Here is a 25,406-nt window from a genome sequence, read left to right as displayed (position 1 = left end):
AATGTTTAGTTTTTCAGCTTAATTAAAACGGTCACTTTCTTAAATATCGTTTACATTTATTTTTGGCAACGTACAGGTTACTACAGGAATTTAGTTCCCTTTAAGGGATACAGAGTTTGATAGTTCTTTGTCACCATAACCCTTACTTATTGGAAAAGGTATAATCCGAAAAATAACTTACTAATAAGTATCTTTTACGAAGATCACTTGAAATGATTTCAATTTGAAAGCTCCAACAGAAATAAAATATTCAAGAGAAGTAGTCGTCCAATTCCAAGCTTCCTCGAATTTTACTAGTCTTTTGAAGTTCGCAGTAATACGCCCATTCCTCGGTTTGCGGTAAAACATTTGGGGTGTCTGCTCTTTTCTAATATGTTGGGAAACATATAGGCATGCTTGCCCTTCTCTAACACAGTTATATCCATTGAGTCGATTCGAGCACTTGGCGAATTTAGCAATTTTTTCACCATGGATTCTGCTCGTTTGCGTCTGCATTCAACAACATTTGAACCCAGAATGCTCTTTTTAAAAAATATTTTCTGCAGCATATCGTCAACTTTGTTTCAAATTACTTCTCTGTCCCTTTACCTTTAGGAAGAAGAGCGGATGGTAGGGACTGGATGAGGATAAAGATGTGACATGACACAAAGGTTGGATGGAGTTGTCTGCCTCGCTTCCACTAGAACTTAAAGCGTGGCCGTTTATGAATAACTGCTGCTTTTTACGGATCGAATAAAAATCTAATAAAGGGAGGCGGGGGGGCGGCTTGTTATTACGCATTTTAACTAACTCTAGTACCAGTATCAAGACATAATCGCTCGTGCGTAACACCCTGATAAGTATCAAAAGTCGATTATAAAAAATCCGATTAAAGAAAGAACAGTTTGATTTTGACCAAAGTTAACACTCTTATAAAGCCTTACATCACAAATGCATTTTAGAAGTTTCATCACCGTACAAGTAGGAGCCCCCGGCGTATAAAATCAACAGTAGGTTCTTGTGTGAAATTAATGTTATGGTTCTAGCACAATTGAACCATGATACTTGACTTTTGTATCTTAAACTTTAATTCAAATCATTATCCCTACTTATATACAAAGGTACTTTTTTGTGAGTATGTGAGTTCATCAGTGAAGCTTCCTTCCGGTGCACTATAGTGGGTCCCCGACTAGAGCAGTCAATCAATGCAATTGCTTGAAAATGGGCAATTTCACCGATTTCGATGTCAATAAAAGTGTTGGATGTGTGGAAATTTGTTGATCCTAATTCAATCCCGGACAACGTCAGTTCTCCCTGCTAATAAATAAACTAAACTAATGAAACGAAAATGTGCATTTGTAAAAATATAATTAAACTGTGATTAAATAAATGAACATAATATAGCAGATAAATATACAAGATTGCAAAAAAATATATACGGTATCTTGAGTTTTGTGATTACCAACAAAAAAAAAAAAAATGTAGATCAAAATTTTGTGAATATTAAATTTTATATGAAGAAAATTTTAAACAAAAAACATAACAAACCATTAGATCAAAATTTTGTGAATATTAAATTTTATATGAAGAAAATTTTAAACAAAAAACATAACAAACCATTAGATCAAAATTTTGTGAATATTAAATTTTATATGAAGAAAATTTTAAACAAAAAACATAACAAACCATTAGATCAAAATTTTGTGAATATTAAATTTTATATGAAGAAAATTTTAAACAAAAAACATAACAAACCATTAGATCAAAATTTTGTGAATATTAAATTTTATATGAAGAAAATTTTAAACAAAAAAACATAACAAACCGTTAGATCAGCAACGCAAGATTGAAATATTCCAGGTATATTGAGAGTCTTTATTTGACCGCATTGTTTGCTGGCTTCCGTATTCAGCACAAACTTTTTGCAATAATTCTCAGCTTCATCTTTTGTAATCTGACTGCCACTGTCCTGATGATAAAAAATAGGATACTTTAGACATTTACTAAATCAGATGGAATTCAATAAAAATATCCATAAACAATGAAAAATTAGATTTCAGTGACCATGCCTTTATTTATTATTAAATGGATCTAATGCTTTACGATCTGTTTCGTCATCACTAGGACTAGAACAACAGCATATTATTTTCATTGATTTGACTCTAGAGTGTGTATCTGTTGATATTTTATATGCTTGATTGTCTCTAAAGAAGCAATTGTAATTTGTAAATCGTTTTGACGGCTAAAAGCAAATGCAGAAAAGAATACAGAAGCAACTTACGACAGAAATATAAGTAGCATTATATTGGAATGTGATTTGCGGTTGGTTGGTCACGCACTTCTCTGGTGATTTGGCTTCCTCGATCAAAATGTCTGTGATGTCTTTGTTTCCTGGTTAATCAATAGAAAATAGAAAACATTCAATTCTACTTCAGGTGTAGCTTGAAAACATGTGAGTTTAAACCCTATGTTTAAAATGTTTAGATATAATTAAAGGGTTTATAAAATTGTGCAAATTTGCCTTTTTTTCCATCTTGTATTTAACGTTCTACAATGAAGACATAATTGTTTTAAAACGATTGTAATTTAAACGATTAGATAGAACGAAAAATGTTCCAGTCTTTTATTTTTGAAGAATTGAATGAAACGTTTTTATCTCTCTTACCCCTTCGTCTCTTATATTTTTTTGTCTTTGTTCCTGGGCCGCAATCTAGAATATCCAAATTCGGACCACATTTTGTTTCATGATTTTCGGCGCATTGGCAGTAACTATATTGCATTTCTTTATCACTGTCATCGGGACAGAAACCATTATAAAGAGTATCTTCACGTTTCACTCTGAAAAAAAGAGAATGTAAAAGTATAAAATCATCTTTATTATCGTGTATATAACATCTTAATTTCATTAATTCCCTTGATAAAAGACAAACTTGTTAAAGGTTTGAAAGAAAGACGAAAGCTAGTATTCTAAATAAATCCGTCTTCATTATTTATTCAGTTGTAAACAGGTTTCCATGGCTTGCACGGGTCTGCGTTTTGGCAGCTCTTCAGATATCATGCAGGGTACAGAGTGGCACGATAAAATTGTCGCTCTAAAGAAACCAACTCTACAGCTTTATTTTAAAACTTTTATTGAAAAAAGATCAATTCAGGTAACTTAATTATGTAGGAGAGCTGACATCTATTCAATGTAGCTGCCTTCAGCCTCAATCACTACCTCAATACAGGCCCGGAACTTGCAGCATGCTTTTTCCACAAGCGCTGGCAGAAGCTCATCGAATACTTGGTGAATGGCAGTGATCAGGCTGACTTTGGTGTTGTAGGAAGGCATGTTGGTGATGTTCTCGACGTATGACCAAATGAAGTAGTCCAACGGGTTCAGGTTGGGGGAGGAGAAGGATCAGTGAAAGAGGGGTATAAAGTTGTAGCAGTCCTTCTGAAACCAAACCTGGGTCTCTATGGACTTGTGGGCCGGCACTGAGTCCTGCTGCCACACTCAAGGTCTGCTAGCAGCCACCTGATTGCACCAGGGTATCACCACATTCTTCAGCACATTCAGGTACACTTTGGTGTTGACTTTCAAGCTGTCTTCGAAGATGTGAGGTGGCATGATGTGGCCCTCACTGGAAACCACACTAACGACCATAACCATGGCCAGAAACTTTGTTTTCATCACCCTAAGTACGTCCCTGTTATTCGTTGCAATCCAGCGATGCATTTTGAGGATGCTGGCAATGGTCCTGTTGTCATAACTTGGATCGGTAGAGAGCATGATTTTGCTTGTTGAACATTGTGTCATTTTCAGACATGATACGAGGCTCCTATCGCTCTTGAAATTTGTACACAACTGGCCAACTAGTAGATGGTCAGCAGCAAAAAAGGAAACTGGTTTTCATCAAACGGAAATGGAATCATGTCGTCTTTTCTAGGGCGACAATTTTATCGTTACACCCTGTATTTCCCTCCAGAAGTTGTCGAGCTTTCAAGTCTTTCTTGATAGTTGCAGACCAGGTTGCATGGGCCGCCAATGCCAGACAAGCCATCAAGTTCCATGATGGAGACTCTGTTTATTCACACACTATTGTGCTTCACTGGACTAAACTAGTGGAGACGCTTTTCCTGTAATGTTACAGTAAGAGTTTTTTTGCAAAAAACGGAATTGCTAACATGTTCTGCTATCATCGTACGGCTGTAGCACTCTGATAAAAAGACCTTATGTCAACATTTCTATAGGCATATTTTAAATCATTATTATAAACGAGTATGTCATAAGTAAAGTTTTTTTTTATCGAAACTGAAGTTGACAGTTGTTTATAAAATCGAGATTGATTAATTCTGTCGAAAAGTCAAATCAAATTATCTGATGAGCAGATTCTGTAAATGTAATAAGAAATAGATATTCTCTCTCTCTGTTTTATCTATTTATTTCCCTCATTCTCTCTTATTCTCGTTTTTGTCACAAGGGAAGATTTGTAATTCAATTGGAATTTTGATGTTAGTTGGAGACGAACATTCACGTGCCTTAGCTCTCGAGTTTAAAAAGTGCTCCTTCTTCAAACAAATTTATATTTTTATACAAACATACGTTGTTCATGACTACAATACATACACCATTCAATTCCAGCACCAAAGGTTTGTAGCATAGATAATTCTATGGAGAGAATCTTGTCAGTAATGGCGCTAAGCACTCAAAGAGAAGATCCATCAAGCAGACGTCATATCAACCCCTTGATGTAAAGAGGATGTGTCTATCGTTTATTGTTTTATCACGTTTAACACATGGAGAGCTGGTTGTCATACCATCATGTAACAGCGTTTCTAAAGACATCCCCAAGGCTCATATAAACCAAGTCATTTTTCCCAGCAAGCGATAGTAACACATAGTGAACCATGGCTCGCTCATTATGTCGAAGTTGCTGTCTGTCTTAAACTCTGAGAGGCTAGCACTAACTGCCATGCAACATTGCATTGTGGATGCATGGTTATGTAAGGATATGGCTTCTTTGGTGAGGAGTGGAAGAAACTCTCAGAACTTACCCAGGCAACCTTGCCTCACAAATATCTGCTGGATCTTCATTACCCCCAACGTAGTAGAACGACTCAACAACATCCAACTTGTATTCATTATCATGGCATATATGTTTATATATGTAGATGTTTGTGTGTGTGTGTGTGTGAGTGTGTTCCCTATAAAAGGAATATTAGAGAATGTTAGAACGTATATTTAAACTTCAAACAGATCATATGTTGAAGTTTAAATGATGCGTATCAAATTTTGAGGAAAGACCACATAAATGATACTCAATCTCTAAGTGTCATTTTAAGGGAACTGTGGGATCAAAACTTCCTTTTAAACTTCAAATATAGCATATTTAGATGGAATATAAAATGGTATTAGATGTACAAAAGACAATAGAATTATATGTATAAAAATATTGTATAGAAGACAATGAAAATGGTCCAAATCTTTTAATGTTCCGAATTCCTATGTTCTCCAATAAGAAAGTTATAGGAAGAGAATTCCCTGTAAATACGTATATCTGATTTCAATAAATATAATACATTAATTTAGAATTTTCCAAAATTTCATTTTTTTTTTCCGATTATATTAGGGAGTGAAATGAAATTAAAAAAAGAAATAAAGTAAAAAAGAATGAAAGTTAAAAAAGAATTAAATTAAAAAAAGAAATAAAGTAAAAAAGAATGAAATTAAAAAAGAAAGTAAAAGAATTAAGTAAAAAGAATGAAATTAAAAAAGAAATTAAAAATAAAGTAAAAAAGAATGAAGCTAAAATAAATGAAATTAAAATAAAGGAAAGTAAAAAAGAAAGAAAGTAAAATGAAAGAAAGTAATATAGTATTATGAAGACTGTGGAAAAGAAAAAAAGGACAGTTTTTTTTTGAATCCCGCTAGTTTTGTATAAAAATATTGTATATTTCATTTTCTAAAGGAAGACTCACCTCCAGCTGCGAGAAAAGGTAATCGGTCGACGAGATTTGATCTTGAAGATTGTGCCATTTGGAAAGTGTAATTCATTTCTTTTATCATTATCAAAATCACCACATAGACCTAAAATATTGAAAAGATATTTAAAAATATTTGCTAGGATTTAGTTGCAGAAAATTAAAAATATACAGTATAACTCCTATAATTTGAACATCCGCTTTGTTCAAATTAGAGGATGCTGTTCAAGTTTCGTGATAAAAAAATGTGCTGCAGCTAACTTTAATTTTTTAAGAATAAAGAAATAGTAAATGAAATTCATTGCTATATGATACTTCAAATATATATTAAGTTGAGTTTACGATATATTGCAAGTAAGAATTGTTAAATATTATTACCAGGAACAAAAACATTGAAAATAAATTAAATCTACTCTTACTTGTTAGGTATTTATTACCTAAGTTACCAACATAATAGATGCATTGAGACTAAAGCTGCTTTCAGGACTGCCAGCAACCACTGTAAAAGAGTAATAAAAAATGCAAGAGAGCTTTATGCCCAGTCTGTTAAATCCAAGGTAGCTGATCAGCGGCTTGGTTCCCACCAGTTTTGGCAAATAACAAACAGGATCCTGAACAGAAGTGTGCGTTCTATCCCAACCATTATCAATGGACCAGAGGTCATCTCGCCAGCATCAGACAAGGCCAAACTATTTGCCAAGAATTTTGCAGCAAATTCTACCCTATGCAACGAAGGTCATCAATTCCCCATATTTCCTTCTATAACACAGAACACTCTAGATAACATACAAATATCCTTGCATGAGGTCGCCAAGCTAATCAAGAACCTTGATTCCAGTAAAGCAACTGGCCCTGATGGCATACCGCTTATAGTGCTAAAAAAGCTTCAACCTGAACTTGCTCCCATACTTACGAAACTGTTTAAGCGTTGCCTTAAGGAGAAGTGCTGACTACAACCTGGATGTCTTCAAGTCCAACGTAAACAAATTCCTGATGAACCGCCCCCTTAAGTAGACATTTTTATTAAACACCCACACTAACGTACGCTACATGCAATAACCCTTATACCTGTGTGGCTTCCGGGCCTTGATAAGTGGTGATCACCTTGTAAAAAAAAAAAATGTAAAATACAGTTTTTTTAGTTATTCATTGACTTAGTCTCATTGCAGTTTCTATTTTCATCGATTTAACTCTCGGGCGCTGCCATTGTATTCCGTAAGCGATCACGAAAATCTACAATTTCTTGGTTCTGTAGCTTCTTTATGATTATATCTCTTCGAAGTGACATTGCTTGCAAAACATAATTGTCACTAAAGTAAGGACTTTTTTCTAGAAATTTTATAACCGTCTCCATAGACTTTTCTGCATCATCCCATAATATTGCTTCATCAGAGTGTTCTTGGTTATTTACATTAGGGTCAAGAGAATGGGAGCTGTCGCTATTTTTATCACCATTACTGCCTTCAGGACATTGATCAGTAGTTTCCTCATCTTGTTGCATCCACATTGCAACATCATTTGCATTAAGTGATTTAAGAACAGCGTGGTTGGTTGATAACTGTTTGGTTTCAAGAATTTTTTCTAGACCAGATGTATTCTCTGATTCTTGTAGTTCAGAAACCTTTGGTGCTGGGCATAATTTACCCCATACTTTTGTTAATGTGTTTGCTCGAATTTGATTCCATGCACTTGCGAGAGAAAATATGGCATCTTTGATAGTAAAATGGCGCTGAAAATCACTTATACTCACGGTACTATTTATCATATTCATCATGAAATCATTTCTGTAGAAACATTTTAAGTTCCAAATAATCCCTTGATCCATAGGTTGGATGAGAAAAGTCACATTAGGTGGAAAGTAGCACACAAAAATATTCCCGCAAGATGACACTAGTTCTGACTCAGAAGGATGTGCTCTACAATTGTCCAACAGAAGCAAGCACTTTGAATCAGGTTTACCTAATTCAAGAAAAGGCCTCTGGACAACGGGCACAAATTCTTGCAAAAACATTTTTTAAACAACTGCTGATTCATCCATCCATTTCATAAAGAATAATAGGATACTGCCAAAGGCGAAACTCCGTTCAATGCTCGGGGACACTTTGATTTGCCGATGATAAGAAGCTTAAGTTTATGAGTTCCAGAATATTAACGCATACCATCACTGTTAGTCTTTCTTTATTTAATTTGAATCCTTTTATTTTCTGCTCCTCGGATCCGGCTAATGTTTTTGTAGGTAAGCATTTCCAATTTACGCCACTTTCATCAGCGTTGTAACATCCTCTGGTATTAAACCATAATCGACAATCATCGTCTTGAATTTGTCACAATAATTTGATGCTGCGTGTGTATCAGCAGACCGTTGTTCGCCTGACATTGTTAATTGTCTTATACCATGTCTACTCTTAAAGCTCCTAAGCCCGCCTTCACTGAATTTCATATCTTTTGCGATATTCAACTCTTCCTTAAGAGATTTTGCTTTAGCAATTAACATGGGCCCAGATATTGCTACACCTTCATTCCGTTTTACTACAAACCACTCATGCAATATTCGATCGAATTCAACTTGCTTTGGTCTGCGAAGAGTTCTTCTTTTGACATGTCTTTTATTTGGAGAGAAAGGAGCAGCCTTCAATATTTCCTCGTTTTTCTTTTTGATGTAAAACAGTGTACTTCTTCCAATCTTATAATCTCTCAATATAACGCTATTTTTAACTCCAGCATCTAATTTTTCTAGAATTTGACGTTTTTCGAGTAAAGTCAGTTTCACTTGTTTTCTTTTAGAGTTGCAAGCCATTGTGATGGTTTTTTTTTACACTATTTCAACTTTTAAAGATTGTGCCACGCTGGTCAAATGGTTATCGTACTTGATTAATTGTCTTTACGTTTTGGTTTCGATCTCAGCTCGAGTATTTTGTCTTTATTTACAAGAAGTGAATAGTGTAGAAAAAAAAATATGATATTCGCATGCACATGATGTTTCTGTTTTTTTTACTTATTTTAAAGGAATTTAACGTTACATTTAATACCGACACACGCCGGGTACATTTAGTACATATAAAAAAAATTGGGTAAATGTGTAGTCAAGAGCGACCGTTTATAAACTATTCCATATATATACACATATATATATACGTGTAGTAGAGATGTAGAAGGCTATCACAATGCGAGGAATGAAATATAGTCGTCATTGGTGAAAGGAGACAAAAACAAGTGGCGATTTACAAATTAATAAGTACATACATATATGTCTATATATACATATATTTATTCAGTTGTATTAGATACAAATGTCTTACTTGTTATGTCTGCGACAATACCCATTATTAATTTCGGAAAAACTTCCCTTTTCAAATGATAGACGTGACAGATCGATCCGTCACGTCTACCATTTGGAAAGGGACTTTTTCCGAACTTAATAACTTGATTTGAGCCCAAAACAATAAATGTTAAGGGGTTATAATAGGGGTCAAAGTTAAAAAAAATACCCCCCCTTTTTTTTGCTCAGCATACATCTCCAAACACCCGAGCAACGCCGGGCTGAAATACTAGTATATATATAAAAGTGAAAATGTCTGTATCTGTGTGTGTGTGTGTGTATACATTTTCCTATGCAATAACTCTCTCAAATTTTAGTCTACAGACTCGAAATTTTATATACAGGGTACTGAGATTTGCGAAAATCTTTGTGATCGGTTTTCGGTCATAAATTTGGCTGTTAAGGGTTCAAAGTTCAACGATTTGACCTTTGAGAGCTCTACCAAACTCCTCCGACAATTTGGGGTCTAAACACTCGAAATTTTAGATATAGGTTCCTTGGACATGGATCTAACTTAATAACTTGATTTGAGCCCAAAACAATAAATTTTAAGGGGTCATAATAGGGGCCAAAGTTTTAAAAAATTGACCTCTGCGGTCTCTACCTAATTACTCAGACAATTTCTGGTCTAAACATTTGAAATTTTACATAAAGGGTATTCAGAGATAGGGCAAGCTTTTTAATCGGTTTGGGGCGAAAACTTTTAGTTACCAATGTATAAGTGAATGCATGTATGTATGTATGTATGTATTTTTGCATGTCTACCTAAAACTTTCGACAGAGGCGACGAATTTTACCAAGATTAGTATCGTTTTAAAGTTCGACCTTTCATACGACAAATATCGAAAAATTGGCTAAAAACATTAACATCTTCACCTTCAAGTAGGCATTTTTATTCGGGGGAAGTCGCTTTTTCGCCGATATTTTTTAAAGATATCCTCTCCTTTCGATTGTCTAGCCTTAATGTAAACATAAGTCACTTCAGGTTTGGCGGTGGTCGTAACTGCAAAGACGTCAGTTTTTTTTTCCGCATTCTTTTCCTCCTTCGCAGTATCGGTTCAAGCCTTCCTTCCTACTACCACTTTTTTTTTTTTTTGCTCAACATACACATCCAAACACTCGGGCAACGCCGGGCTGAAATGCTAGTATATATATATATATATATATATATATATATATATATATATATATATGTATATATATGTATGTATATATATAGGGAGAGGATGGCGCCATGTTTTTTCCTGAATTGCTATAGTTATCTTTGATTTTTCAACAAATTATAAATTTACAAATTATAAGAGTTTACAAAAAGACATGAAATATCAATTTTTGAGTTTCGACCAAGGATTGAGCTCTGATCTTCCGTCCCGTTAATGAATACTCTAACAATTACGCCAATGTAAATATGGGAATATAATCATTTAAAGTGAAAACAACATAAGAAAAAATATTTTTTTCATCTACTTACCTTCTGTATGTTTATAGTCAATTATAGATGGTTTAAATATGACATTAAGGAACTTATTATTCTTCTGGACAATTAAAACGCCACCTGTTGGCAAATATACCTATAAAACAAAGAGGAGATAATTTCATAAATTTATCACATAAAAGTAATTTGTTCATCAAGGAAATATAAAGAGCTTAAAATCTCCACCGTGTTTCGCAGACCATTACTGATTGGTACATGATTATGGACGTCACTGTAACAGTCATTAATGACCACAAATCGACAGTTGTGTATGTAGTATCCACTAGCAACGAGTTCTCATATGGTTGTACAGTCCAAATATTTTTTGTCTCATTAAGGCAGAGATAGATGCATTCTCACATAATTAGTATGTCACTAGGGGTTCATATATCTCAGCAGTACTTCTTCAGAGCAAGAAAAAACATCCAGTGCTTTTTCATAATTGAAGGAGACGAAGTTCAATTAATCAAAAGTCTATCATGTCCGAAATGACCGTTAATCTTACAAGTGGGTTCATCCAGTGTATTTTCCACAATTGCGAGAGACGATGTGAATGTCATTACAGTACATTATCGTGGACTATTAAGCTTATTGGTACTTTATTCTGAGTGGCTGTACATCATACAGGGTGGAACGATAACATTGTCGCCCTAGAAAAGACGACATGATTCCATTTCCGTTTGATGAAAACTGGTTTTCTTTTTTTGTTGCAGACCATCTACCAGTTGGACAGTTGTGTCCAAATCACACATAACTACATAATCAACTTACCTGAACTGATTTTTTCAATAAAAGTTTTAAAATAAAGCTGTAGCGATGTTTTTCTATTATGGCGACAATTTTATCGTTCCATCCGGTCAATGCTGGACACAATCTTCTTCCTGATTTTCATAAAGGTTCTCTAAGTTCATTCAACACAACGATCTTGGGCAGCACTTTCTCGTTCTTCCTTCCAATCTAAAGCACATGGTACAATGGAAGAAAAGGTTGCTGGTTATTTTTAAAGGTTCTTTCTTTTCATCACTTATGCTCTGATCCCCATTTGGCCCCAATTGAAACAAATAGTTTTAAAATAAAGCTGTAGTGTTATTTTCTTTAGGGTGATACTTTAATTGTTCTATCCTATACAAATGGGTTCACTTTCTGTTTTCAGGACTTTTTTGTATCCTGATGGGTGGGATTGGTCCAAGTTGGTGGCATACATATTTGTAAATGATGGCCTCTATTGTGAGAAAATGACATCCACAGATTAATTTCATTAATCATGTATTGTGGAGAACAAGAGCACTAACATGGTTGTAATGTCTGTATATCTTATTTTTTCATCTTTCTAGATAGTTCTTTAAAATTTTCTCATCTGCAACTAGAATGGTGTTTTAGATGATGCAGAGGGATGAGATTTTCTAATCAGGATCTGAATCTGATTTTATTCTTTAAGCATCAGCTTAAAGTTAAAATTAGATGTAAGAGAAATAAATTATAATGTATGGAATAAAACAAAGCTGCAAGCTTGTGCATATTAAAGGGAGTTTAGTATGTTGATATGTTCCCTGACTGAGCATGGCACATTGGATACTCTGACTTGTTGGATCTCAGTTTTTTTTTGTTTTTTTACAAGGCCCGAAAGCCACTCGGGGATAAAGGTTATTGCATGTACAGTAATCAATGGGATAGTATCGTAGTAATCATTAGTATTGGAGATTTGATTGGATTACTTAAGGGAGCAGTTCATCAGGAATTTGTTTATGTTAGACTTGAAGACATCCAAGTTGTAGTCAGGTGGTAAACAGGCAAATGGAAGAGAGTTCTATAGGCGTGCACTTCTAAGAAAAAAGCTTTGTTCATGGAATCTACGTCTTGGTTTTGGCACAAATAGAGTGGGGATAATTTTTGACAGTGGTTTCAGCTTGACGGGTGTTTATCATGAAAGATTTGCAAGGGGGACCAGAGATTGGAGCTCAGACGAGCACTTGCCATAGAAATAATGATAAAACAAAATCAGGCTCACAACGTCTCTTCTGTGGGAGAGAGATTGCAGGAAAGAGAAAAGGGCATCCCCACTAAGCCACAAAGTCTATTTTGTACCCTCAGGATAGGCTGTTTTTAGCAGCTCCTGCCCAGATGTGGTAGTCGTATTCCATCCTTGGACGTACTTGGCTTTCATACAGATAGTTAGTTGAGTGAAGGAGTTCTGTTTCAATTTTTTATTATTTGGTAATAAAAAATGTAATTACCTCCAGATGCTCACTCTCCATTTTTATTTTGACCTTTTATTATTCATTACATTTTCACCCCAAACAAGGCACATTGCCACTTTGATGTAGGGGGATACTATCAGGGACCTAAGTTGCAGGGGTACTATGTAGGGAGTTTAGCAGCAAGATATCTGTTTACATTACACTTGAATTTCTGCATATCAGTACAGTTGGAGAAGCAGGAAACCGGAAGAGAATTTGACCTCCACATTTTGGCAGAATACAATTACCAAATTTTTCCCCTATTTCAATGTCATTCCACTTAATCCATATTTCCATTTAAAGGCAGTTTCAGCTCTAAACAATGGAAACTTATTTTTTTAGAAAAGATTCGGCCATCAGTTTGTTTTTTGTTGTCTCACTTTCATTTTATTCAGCATTGGTTGAGTTCAATGACAAAGAGAAATACAGGAAGATTGGGAGCAATGCTACGATAAGCAGAGAAATATTGTTGCTATTTCAGAGATTTCCTTCTTCTAGATTAGTTGAACACCCAAGACTACTACTACTACTACTACTACTACTACTACTACTACTTCACGTTCGATTTAAATGCTGGCATGTGTTCGCTGGTTTATAGAAATCGATTTCAAAAATAACCTATCTCTGTCGAGGTCTTTATTCATCACTTTTCTTTATCACGTATTCCCAAGTTTTCCTAACTCTTATTACTTAATGTGGTCAAATTAGAATAAAAAAATATGAAAAAAATAACTGCCATAAAAATAACGCACATCTTCTTACCACGTCTTTTGTGATAACCACTTCCTGTTTTCTCGCCTTTTATCTTTTTATAATGTCTTTAAGTTAATACATACCCCTATGATCCTTATGCATCATCTCACATAAACTCATGCCCAGGGCTTCCAGACACAGCTAGCCCACACTACACTGCTAGACACAGCTAGCATTCACTACCCATCCAGTACAGCCAACACCCACTATTCGACAATGGCAAATAAAAAAATCAGGTTTTAATTGTATTTTAAGTCCTACAAAGTGACAACTTTTTTCAGAAAATCCGTGACAAAAAGTGACAACTTTTTTCAGAAAATCCGACTGAATCGTATTTTAAGTTCTTCATTTCAAAGTGATGATTTTTTCCAGAAAATCCAACTGAATCGTTTTGTAAGTTCTTCATAAATCATATCTACAATCAAAAAGTATCTCTACATACATGGCATTCCGGCGAATATCATTTCAGATAATCCACTCAGTTTATGTCCTCAGAGTTTAATTATTTCTGCAAAGAACTGGGTATCGAACATCAACGGATAACATCTTATCATCCTAACTAATGGAGAGATCGAGTGTTTCTTCGCAACTATGCTGAAAACCATTTGAGCAAAGAACACAGAAGTAAAGAACAGGAGAAAACTTCTGTGAAAATTTCTTTTTTTTTTTTTACATAGAGTTCACCACTTATCAAGGCCCGGAAGCCACTCGGGGATAAGGGTTATTGCGTGTACAGTAATCAATGGGATAATATCGTAGTAATCATTAGTATTGGAGATTTGATCAAGTGCCTTACTTAAGGGGGCGGTTTGTCAGGAATTTGTTTATGTTAGACTTGAAGACATCCAAGTTGTAGTCAGGTGGGAAACAGGCAAACAGAAGAGAGTTCCACAGTCGTGCACTTCCAAGAAAGAAGCTCTGCTCATGAAATTTACGCTTGGATTTAGGCACAGATAAAGAATGGGAAAACTTATTGACAGTGGTTTCAGCCAGACGGATGTTTTTCGTGAAAGATTGGCGAAGGGGGACCAGAGATTGGAGCTCAGACGGGCACTTGCCATGAAAATAACGATAAAACAAAGACAGGCTCGCATCGTCTCTTCTGTGGGAGAGAGGCTGCAGGGAAGAGAAAAAGGCATCCCTAACTAAGCCACGAAGTCTATTTTGTACTCTGTCAAGGTAGCATAGGCTGCTTTTAGCAGCTCCTGCTCAGATATGGCAGCAGTACTCCATCCTTGGACATACTTGGCTTTTATATAGATAAAGAATTGCATCAGTAGTGAGATATCTTCTGGAGCGGTAGAAGGATCCCAACATCCTCCCAGCGACCTTGGCAACAGACTTGATGTACATGTTCCATTTCAGATCAGGACTAAAGGTCAAACCCAGAAGCTTGTCAAAACATGAAGCCTCCCCAATATACAAGAGCCATCCATTTCAATTGATGCGAGATGGGGGTCAGAGTGTTGATGATGTAAAGATAGAAGCTTGGTTTTAGATGCATTAAAAGTAACCAGCCACCTCTTCCCAACTGTACCACGTGCTCAAGATCAGAGGAGAGAGAATCAGAGAGAACTTTGTCATTTACGGCCTTTGAAGTGTTGTCATAGATGGTGGTGTCATCAGCATAGATGTCAACGAATGATTTAAGTATGTGTTTAGGGAGGTCATTGATGTAGATCAGGAAGAGAGTTGGGCCCAGGATGGACCCCTGAGAGACTCCAGCATTAATACTGTGAGCCTCTGATTTCTGCCCATCAACCACTACTCTTATGAGCCTATCAAAGAGAAATGATTTAATAATTGAGAATACCGTAGCTCAAAATCTTGTGAAGTAGGCCCTTATGCCACACCTTATCGAAGGCCTTTGATATGTCAAGAGCAATTGCCCTAGAAAGGAACCCTTTGTTGAGAGATTCACTAATCCTATGAGATATAACCGTTAGCACATCTGTTGTAGATCTAGCAGAACGGAAACCATATTACATGTCACTAAGAAGGTTATTTCTGCTGAGGTGGTTGACTACTTCTCTATTCAATATGGATTCCAGCAGCTTACTCATGACATACAGGAGACTTATTGGTCTGTACTGAGAGGGAGATTACTTATCACCTGAATTCTTAAATACAGGGCATACTGATCAAGTTTTCCAGGGTGTTGAAAGCACTTCTCCTTAAGGCAACGCTTAAACAGTTTTGTAAGTATGGGGGCAAGTTGTGGTTGGAGCTTTTTCAGCACTATAATTGGAATGCCGTCAGGGCCAGTTGCTTTACTGGAATTAAGTTCTTGATTAGCTAAATGTATTGTTGAAATAGCTCACATACCATGACAGGAAAGACTCCAGCTAAACTACTTAGTGGAAGTGAACAATACCAGGATTATAAAAAAGGTCTGAGGTTATAGTCAGCTAACGTAGTTCCTAACTTCCGGTACGTCCGTTATAGGAAGCGGTGACAAGGCAAATCAGTTCCTTAATTTTTATTGTTCTTCGCTATTTCTATTGCGAAATGATTTATAATCAAAAATTTTAAACCAAGTGTTTTTTGTAAAGCTCGTCTTGTGTCTTATGATTCTTAAAAAAGGTAAAGTCCAATTGTATTATATATTTGTGTTATATGTCTTTACATACACGTCTCAACATCATCAAATAAAATATAAGAAAAGGACATTATTGACAAGTATACGATATAAACTAACAAAATTATAAAAATAACACAAGAAGTCTTTATTTGCACTTAAAATTAAAAAATAATCTTTATTTGCACTTAAAATTAAAAAAATAAAAGTTTGTATTTTATTTGAAAGTTTATAAGAAATACATGTTTATGAAACTAATTTCAATAAGTCTTTAAAACATTTTTAAACGTGTTTTCAATAATTCTTAATCAAAAATTTTAAACCAAGTGTTTTTTGTAAAGCTCGTCTTGTGTCTTATGATTCTTAAAAAAGGTAAAGTCCAATTGTATTATATATTTGTGTTATATGTCTTTACATACACGTCTCAACATCATCATGTCCGAACTGTCTGAACACTATGTCATCACTCAAAGAGTTTTCTTCTTCTTCCATTCAATACAATTAAGGAATGAACATTTAATATATAAGATTCTCTCATATACAACTTCTCTCTCTCTCTCTAAGTCTCTCGTACAACAACTTATACAACTTATCTCTCTCTCTCTGAGTCTTACAACATCCCTCACTGTAATAAGACTCTTTCTAAACATCTCTTCTCCTTCTTTAACAGTATCACTTATAGTAAGACTCTCTCAATGAAACCCCTATATAACATATGGCGTATAAGTAGAACCTGCTTAGCCGCGTGAGAAACTCTTCAGTGAAAAGAGAAAGAGAACACCACAACATAGATAACAACGAGCATTTTTTTTTATTACAATTTGTAAGAACTTTTGTTCTGAAAATACATACCTTGTACTTCTTGCCACCATTCACACTAAGAATTTTGGTGCCAGGCGTAAGTTGACCATTCAAAAACAGCTGGAGACGAATTGGCCTTTTCCCTTTTGGCGGACCTATTTTGGGGCCACACCTGTCTATCACGATCACATCATTTCCACTTCGCACAACAACAGCGCAATTACAAGATGCCTTACCGAAGCAGGAACGATAAAAAGTTCGGATCTGAAGACAAAAAAGTTAAATGTAATTAATTATCCAAAAAAAATTTTGTTTTTCAGTTTATTAAAAATATACGGTTGTATTCTTGCAGGTCGGTAATAATCAAGACAAACAGAATAGTTAATAAAAAACTGTACTTGCAAAAATATGTTACAGAAGTACATGTTATGATTCTGAGGCCCATTGCTATCCAGTAACACGTTCTATGTAACTATATTTATAATCTTTAGGTTAGTCCATTATTTCTGAAACAGGTAGATCAGCTTTGGAATTCCCTTTCTGCTACCTGTAACCCAATCACCTGTGGTGATCGAATTTTACATTAATAACGGTTAAAAAAGAGCTGAGTTAGAGCTTTTATTATGTGAAAAATCCCAGGCAATTCCCGATTGCCTTGCTGACCCCATTTATTTGGTTGATGACTCAAACCAAAATAAGGAAAATAACTTCATCTGAACGGATTTGGGAATTGCTAAAAATATTTAATAATTATTGTTTTATGAAGAAAGCAATTGATTTATGGGAATGGTAATACAGTTATTTTGTCTAAACTTGGAAAACAGTATTAACCTGAAGGTCAATCCTAAAGGTTTGGCAGCGTGAGAAATTTTCGAGGGAAAGCTACTTTAATAATAAAGTAAAGGTGATTTTACCAAATTAGTCAATCCAGGTGAATTCAATTTTGATAATGCAGGGGCTGATTAGCTGAATGGAACTTCAGACCTCGTCGGCCCTGTCCACACTCCTTAACTATAAGAAGGTATGCGAGAATGAATTTTTGCAGTTGAGTGGAGCAGTCGTGTTGAGTCTGAATGGCCCCTCCACTCACGCCGCCGCTACTCACTGGTCACGGCACGAATTTCTCGCAAGAGAGAGAGAGAGAGAGAGAGAGAGAGAGAGAGAGGGGGAGAAGAAGAAGAAATAAAGGAAGAGAAAAGGTAGCAAGGTAGCAATCGTGCATTGCAAATAGATTTTTCTGAACGAACTGTTACATGCGACTGCAAATATTTGTGTTGTTAAATAAAGGCATATATTTTTCTTTTCATTTAATTCCACTGTATAATAGCAAAACATTTTAGTCAGTTTTATTTAATGATTAATCCTTATATAAACAAGAAATGACGACTGGAGTTTTATTTTATTCATTGCTTACGGAAATCATAATTTAACTACCAAACGAAACCACTTACTTGAGTTGATTTCTTTCAGGAAACAGCAAGCAACGCCGGATACAGCCTGAGACTTTGAATTTGTTTCCTTTGTTTTTTTCTCCTCTTTTAAAATATTTTTCTTATTTTGTTCTAGTGACTCAGTATTAAAAAAAAAAAAATCTAAATCTAGTTGGAGTTGTGTTTTCCGTGATTGAAATTTTAAAATAAGATACATATAAAAAATGTTTATAAGCAAAATTACAATGTAAATGAAAATAAACAAATATTTATTTGTTTAAAATTAATATTTCGGAGATAGGCTTTCATAACACAACTGACTTTCATATCACATGCACCAAGAATATTCTTCGGACATTTCAAAATAACACCACAGACAGAAATACGCGAATTCTTTTCTAATTGTTTTTTCTTCAATTTAGCATCATGGCGAGAAAAAAAAAAGAAAAAAAGATGTATGAAATTCTGAGGATGGAGTCTATCTTCGAAATATTAATTTTTAACAACATTTGTTTATTTTCATAATATTGCGTTGTAATTTGGCTTATAAACGTATTTTATGTGTATCTTATTTTAATCTAAATTTATTTTTAATCATGAGATCGATTCACGTGAGAGACTTTGTCCGTTGGTCTGCCATACTTCATGCTGTACACACAGATCGAATACATTCACATATCTATAAGAGGCTCTCTCTGTTCGTTAGTCTGTCATAGTTAAGTTTCAAATAGTATTTTCTCTAGTCTGTCATGTTTACATTAGAAATAGAATTTTCATTGGTTTGTCATGCTTACATTAGGAATAGCATTTTCTCTGGTCAGTCGTATTTAAGTTTGAAAAAGAGTTTTCATTGTTGGCCCATAAATTAAATAGTTGTATTTTAAGAACATTAATCGTTTAAATTCGTATAAACAAATTAAATTTTACTTACTTCATACGGTAGACTTTTGTGTCGATACAATACGAATTCTCCTTCAAGGAAATTATCATATCGGCTGAAAAATAGAAAACAAATGCATTCATCAAAAGTTTCATAATTTGATAAGTAAAATTAACTCAGTTGGATTTTAAACATTTGTCATCAGTAGTTTCCATCTTACAAAATCAATATTTCGTTCTGAATACTCATTTTCTTTTGTTGAACACCTTATAATCCTCTACCTAATGGAGAGTTGGTTGGTTGTTTTTGGTTTTGGTTTTTGGTTACGGCATATCAACCCTTTCTGAGTTATTTTATGCCGAATCCAGTCATTTTGGGAATAGTATTCGAGGTTGAATCCAGTTATTTTATATGAGATTTTTATTCTTCAAGTTTTTTGTATTTTCACTTGTTAGTTCGTAGCTTTTGATTTGGTTGTTTTATAGTGGATTTTATCATTTTTGTTCTGTCTTGCAGAATATGGTTGGGTTTTGCATTGGGAGGGGGAAAAGGATTACAGTATTATTGATCGGTACATTTTGAGTTGGAAAACCAGTCAGAAAGTGGGGGGAGGGAGGTAGAAAGAGAAAGCGAAAATAGGAGGATGGAAAAGTGGGGAAAAGGCAGGTTGTTTTTATTTTTGCAGAATATAAGGTTTTTGCGGGTTATATTTTTTGGAAACGTCCTATTTCTTTAATGTAAGATAAGATTTTTTCAATGTTGTTCTTTTTGAAGATTTTTTGAAGATCTATTTCTTTGTAGTGTTTTTTTTCTAATTTGTGAAAGACCTATGCATTCAGTTAGTAGATGTTTTACAGTAAGTGGTACTTGACAGGGAATGCATTGGGGTTGAGTTTCTCCTTTTAGGAGGTAAGAATGTGTTAGATGTGTGCGACCTATTCTAAGTCTTGTTAAAATGACATTTTGTTTTCTGTTTGTTTTTTTGATAATCCTGCCTCCTCTCTCCAAGTGTGGGTTTTATATTGTATAATTTGTTATTTGTATTTTTATTCCATTGATTTTGCCATTTCCCAAGTATATGGCTGTTGATCAGGGGTCTAATATGCGTGTATGGGATCTTGTACCCATCAAGGTTCAACTTCATTGCCTCCTTAGCCATAGCATCGTCTCTTTCATTGCCCCTGATTCCCATGTGGCTAGGGATCCAGGTGAATATTATTTTCTTTTGATCGGTAATGAGATTTATTTTGTTTAGGAGTTTGATAAATATAGGGTTCTCCTGTTTTCTATTTTTTATAGCTGTTAAAACGGATAAAGAATCAGAGAATATAATGAATTTTTCTGAGTTTTCCTCAGCAATGATATCCAGTGCTAAATCTATGGATCTGGTTTCAGCACTAAATATAGAGGCTTCGTTCTGAAGTCGTTTGCTAATTGTTGTATTGTTGTAGGTAGCTGCACATCCAACTCTATCGTTATCCTCCGAGCCATCCATGTATATGTGTGTATAGTCAGAGTAGCATAGCTTGATATTTTCGAGTTCTTAAAATATGGTAGGATTTGTTTTTGATTTTTTATTTTCATTTAAGTTCAGCATTACATCTGGTTGTCTCATAGTCCATGGTGGGCTTTCGGATATTATAGAATCATGGATATTTGTTATTGGAATTTGAGATTCTTCTATACTGATTTCCATTCGAAGTCCGAAGGTTTTTATGGCTTTTTCTTTTCTATTAAATAGGTTTTTATAAGTTATATTGATAAGCAAGTTTGTTGGCAAAGACTTTAGTTCCAAGTAATATTGTAAGCCAAGTTTTCCCCTCTCAGCTTCATGGGCTTCTGCATATAGACTTTCTTTGGGGATGTTCTATATGCTCCCAAGATTAGTCTTAGTCCCTCATGGTGAATGGGGTCAAGGATATTTATGTAGGAAGACCTTGCTAACCAATAAATGAAACAGCCACAATCCAGTTTCGAACGAATTAGAATCCTGTATTGTTTTAGGAGCGTTTGTTGGTCTGCTCCCCAGTCTGTGTTGGCGACAACTCTTAATAATTGTAGTTCTGTAGTGAAGTAGAAAAAAAAGAAATTAAAAAAAAATATATATAAGACACAGCTGTTCCTTCCAAAAGGTCGAGCTCTTCAACATCCACAAATAATTCAACGCCCAAAAATAATTCACCGTCACAAAAAGAATTCGCCGTCACTTCTTCCAACCGTCGTTTCACTCTCTGCGCTCTTCACCCTGCTTAAAAAAGTATCGTTTATATGCTGCCCATTTCTCCACTTATGCAAATTGACTATCAATCAGAGCCATCTAGTTTTCCATTTCTCCAAACAGCCAATTTGCAAAGGGGGACAACTCAAACCACACAGAGCCATCTAGTTTTCCATTTCTCCAAACAGCCAATTTGCAAAGGGGGACAACTCAAACCACACGCCCCCTTGATCTATACGATCATCACATGTCAACCCATCACGTAGTCGCTCGACCAACAAGGCGGCCGTCTCTCTCACTGCGATCTCCGCGGAGCCTCTTCGTGAACGTTGCTACTTGGCTCGATGTCGCTGTCTTCCTCTGATGATACCACTACCGGCCGCACATCAAGGATGTGTCGAGGGATGCCGTCGATAGATACATTGTTCGGGGATTGGACAGACACTTGTCACAATACCCCTCCCCCAGCGTGTGGTGCAGCGAGCATCAGGCGGTTTGATCCACACTTCCTCTCCTACTTGCACAGTCGCTTGCTTCTCGCCTTCCTCCGCGGGTACCTGTGCAGTTCGGGGATGCCGCCACTCATACTTGAAGACTGCCCTCTGCGGCACTGACTCCACTTTTTGCCCTGAATTTGAAGCCATATTATACCAGAAGACAGCTTCTGGCGGCGAAATCTGGCCCCTTTCAGCCAAAGCCAGAAGTCACGTGTTACCGCTGTGGGGAAGTCGGCCACATCAGCAGATTCTGTTCCCAGGGAAACGAACAGGGGGAAGCCATTGCACCGGTGGCTACCCCACTTATTTGATGAAGGCGCTTCAGGGTATGTCACCACAAGTAGAGGTGACCCTAAATGGACGAAGTGCAAAAGCCCTTGTTGACACAGGCTGTACTTCAACAATTGTCACCAAAGACATGGTTGACACATGCAATGGAACCAGCAGCATTACGGCAGTTGACGGCAGAGAGGTGAAGTGCAATGGCACAAGTATCATTCGGTTGATGGTACGTGGGATGTCACTAACAATCCAGGCGATTGTTATTAACAAAATTGTCACGGGTGTCGATGTGGTGCTAGGGATGGACCCAATTGCTCAACTAGGGGGCGTTACGGTATATAGGAACTCTGTGAGATTTGGAGGACATCAAGGGGCTGCAGGTGTGCAATTCGGAAAAGGTGTCACAGGAATGGCCGGGTTAGACAAAAGTTTCACGATAGAGGACCAAGATTTCTCTGCACACTTTGATGGTGAGAAATGGACAGTCAAGTGGGCATGGAAGGGAGAACCTCCCATACTGAACAACAGAGTGGAATGCTACGAGCATACGTTGCGAGGAGGCACAAGAGTTGAATTTGAGAAGGAGGTGGACCGATGGATCTCAGAGGGGATATTAAGACCATCGACGGAGAAGGTGGAAGGTGTGCTGCCGTTAATGGCGGTTGTTCAGCCCACAAAACAAAAATTTCGGCCAGTACTGGACTTCAGGGAGCTGAACGTACATGTTGCGTTTCACACGGGAGGCGATGTGATGGACGTGTGCGGAGAGACCATGCGAGAGTGGAGGCAGATTCAGAAGGCTGTGACGATTGTGGATTTAAAATCTGCATACCTACAGATCCGCATTTCACAGGAATTCTGGAAATACCAACTGGTCAGATACAAGGGCCGAACGTACTGCCTAACTAGTTTGGGTTTTGGCCTGAATTCTGCACCAAAAATCATGGCTGCGATCCTCAAAACGGTGCTAAGCAAGGAGGGCGCAGTCAGAAGAGCCACCAGTTCCTACATTGATGATATTTTGGTGGATGAAACGGTAACAACTGCGGAGGACGTAGTAAAACACCTCAACAGCTTTGGGCTAATTGCAAAATCGTTGGAGGGAGGAGCTGTGTTAGGGCTCCAACTAAGAAAGGATCAGATAGGACGGTTAGTGTTCTGGAGGGGAAATGAGATCCCGGAGGTGTCGGAAAAATTGAGCAAGCGAGAACTCTTCTCAATATGCGGAAGACTGGTGGGCCATTACCCTATTGCAGGATGGCTACGGACTGCATGTAGTTATATCAAAAGGCTAGCTAGTGGAGCGAAGTGGGAGGATGGAGTTGATAAAGAGACTGTGGACATTATGAGAGAGATTATTGAAGAGGTGAAGAGGGAGGATCCAATGAGAGGTGTTTGGCATGTACCCAACAGTGCAGAAGGTGTTGTGTGGTGTGACGTAAGCTGTATAGCAGTGGGGGTCACCTTGGAGATAGGTGGTGTTACTGCAGAAGATGCTGCTTGGTTGCGGAAGAAGGACTACGTGGCTCACATAAATGTGGTGGAACTGGATGCGGTTATGAAGGGCATCAACTTAGCCTTGAAATGGGGGCTACAGAATGTTGAGGTGAGAACCGACTCAGCCACTGTGTTCTCTTGGATCCAGTCCGAAGCTACAGGAGAAAGGAGGGTGAAGACGAAAGGCGCTGCTGAGATGCTAGTAAAGCGTCGATTGATGATGTTAAGGGAGCTGATTAGGGAATTTGATCTTCAACTTAGGGTCACTATCATTCCTTCAGTGAAGAACAGAGCAGATGTGATGACAAGGGTGCGGAAGACCTGGCTAAAGGCGCCGAATGAGGTGGCTGTTGCAATATGTTGTTTGAATGAAGACACTCTGAAGGATTTGCATGACATGCACCATTTTGGAGTGGATAGAACCTTGTTCTTTGCCAGGAAGGTGGACCCCAGAATCACAAAGGAGGCCGTTAGCACAGTGGTTGAGAGATGAAGCCGGTGTCAATCAATCGACCCTGCGCCGAGTAGACACGAAGCTGGTGAGGTTCAGGTGGCAGAGAACTGGAGCAGGTTGGCGATAGACGTAACGCACTATCGACAGAGGCCGTATCTGTCAATGGTCGACTGTGGACTAGGAAGAGTAGCCATTTGGAGGGAAATCAAGGCGGAAAATGCAGGTGAAATTGCAAAGGTCTTGGAAGAAGTGTTTTTGGAGAGGGGTCCAGTGATGGAAGTGCTAATGGACAATGGAACTGCCTTTCGCTCAGCTGCCGAAATAGCTTGTAGTGAAGTAGAAAAAAAAGAAATTAAAAAAAAATATATAAGACACAGCTGTTCTTTCCAAAAGGTCGAGCTCTTCAACGTCCAAAAATAATTCACCGTCACAAAAAGAATTCGCCGTCACTTCTTCCAACCGTCGTTTCACTCTCTGCGCTCTTCACACTGCTTAAAAAAAAAGTACCGTTTATATGCTGCCCATTTCTCCACTTATGCAAATTGACTATCAACCAGAGCCATCTAGTTTTCCATTTCTCCAAACAGCCAATTTGCAAAGGGGGACAACTCAAACCACACAGAGCCATCTAGTTTTCCATTTCTCCAAACAGCCAATTTGCAAAGGGGGACAACTCAAACCACAAGTTCTTTGTGGCATTTCTGCTTTAAATATCTCAGATGGGGAATAAAATTCAATTTTTTGTCAAAAATGATCCCTAGGTATTTATATTGATCAGTAATATCAATTTTTTTGCCATCGAGTTTGAGGGTTGGATCGTTGTGCATTTTTTTAATATTACAGAAGTGCATGCACTTCGTTTTAGACTCGGAAAATTTAAGACCATTTTCTGTGGCCGACCAGTTTATTTTGTTTAGGTTCAGCTGCAACTGTTGCTCTATTGTTTGGACATTTTTTGATCTATAACAGATCAAGAAGTCATCGACATATAGGGAGCAATCAGTTCCAGGATTTAGGCATTTGGTAATATTGTTAATCTTTAT

General features: G+C 36.7%; 1 protein-coding gene across 1 annotated transcript in view; it reads right to left on the bottom strand.

Moving 5' to 3' along the window:
• Positions 1–25,406, bottom strand: part of LOC145284085 (uncharacterized) — a 473,693-nt gene that overhangs the window by 154,937 nt on the left and 293,350 nt on the right. Inside the window, exons 80-86 of the mRNA XM_080133151.1 lie at positions 19,467–19,530; positions 17,157–17,369; positions 10,734–10,833; positions 5,941–6,049; positions 2,645–2,817; positions 2,261–2,370; positions 1,805–1,948 (exon numbers count right to left, since the gene is read on the bottom strand). Of these exons, the coding sequence (XP_079989277.1) occupies positions 1,805–1,948; positions 2,261–2,370; positions 2,645–2,817; positions 5,941–6,049; positions 10,734–10,833; positions 17,157–17,369; positions 19,467–19,530 (913 nt within the window). The remainder of the gene's footprint in view (positions 1–1,804; positions 1,949–2,260; positions 2,371–2,644; positions 2,818–5,940; positions 6,050–10,733; positions 10,834–17,156; positions 17,370–19,466; positions 19,531–25,406) is intronic.

This window comes from Euprymna scolopes, chromosome 8, assembly GCF_053919585.1.
Source record: "Euprymna scolopes isolate OS-2025 chromosome 8, ASM5391958v1, whole genome shotgun sequence".
NCBI classification, from domain to species: Eukaryota; Metazoa; Mollusca; class Cephalopoda; order Sepiida; family Sepiolidae; genus Euprymna; species Euprymna scolopes.
This window is presented reverse-complemented; position numbering and strand designations above follow the sequence as displayed.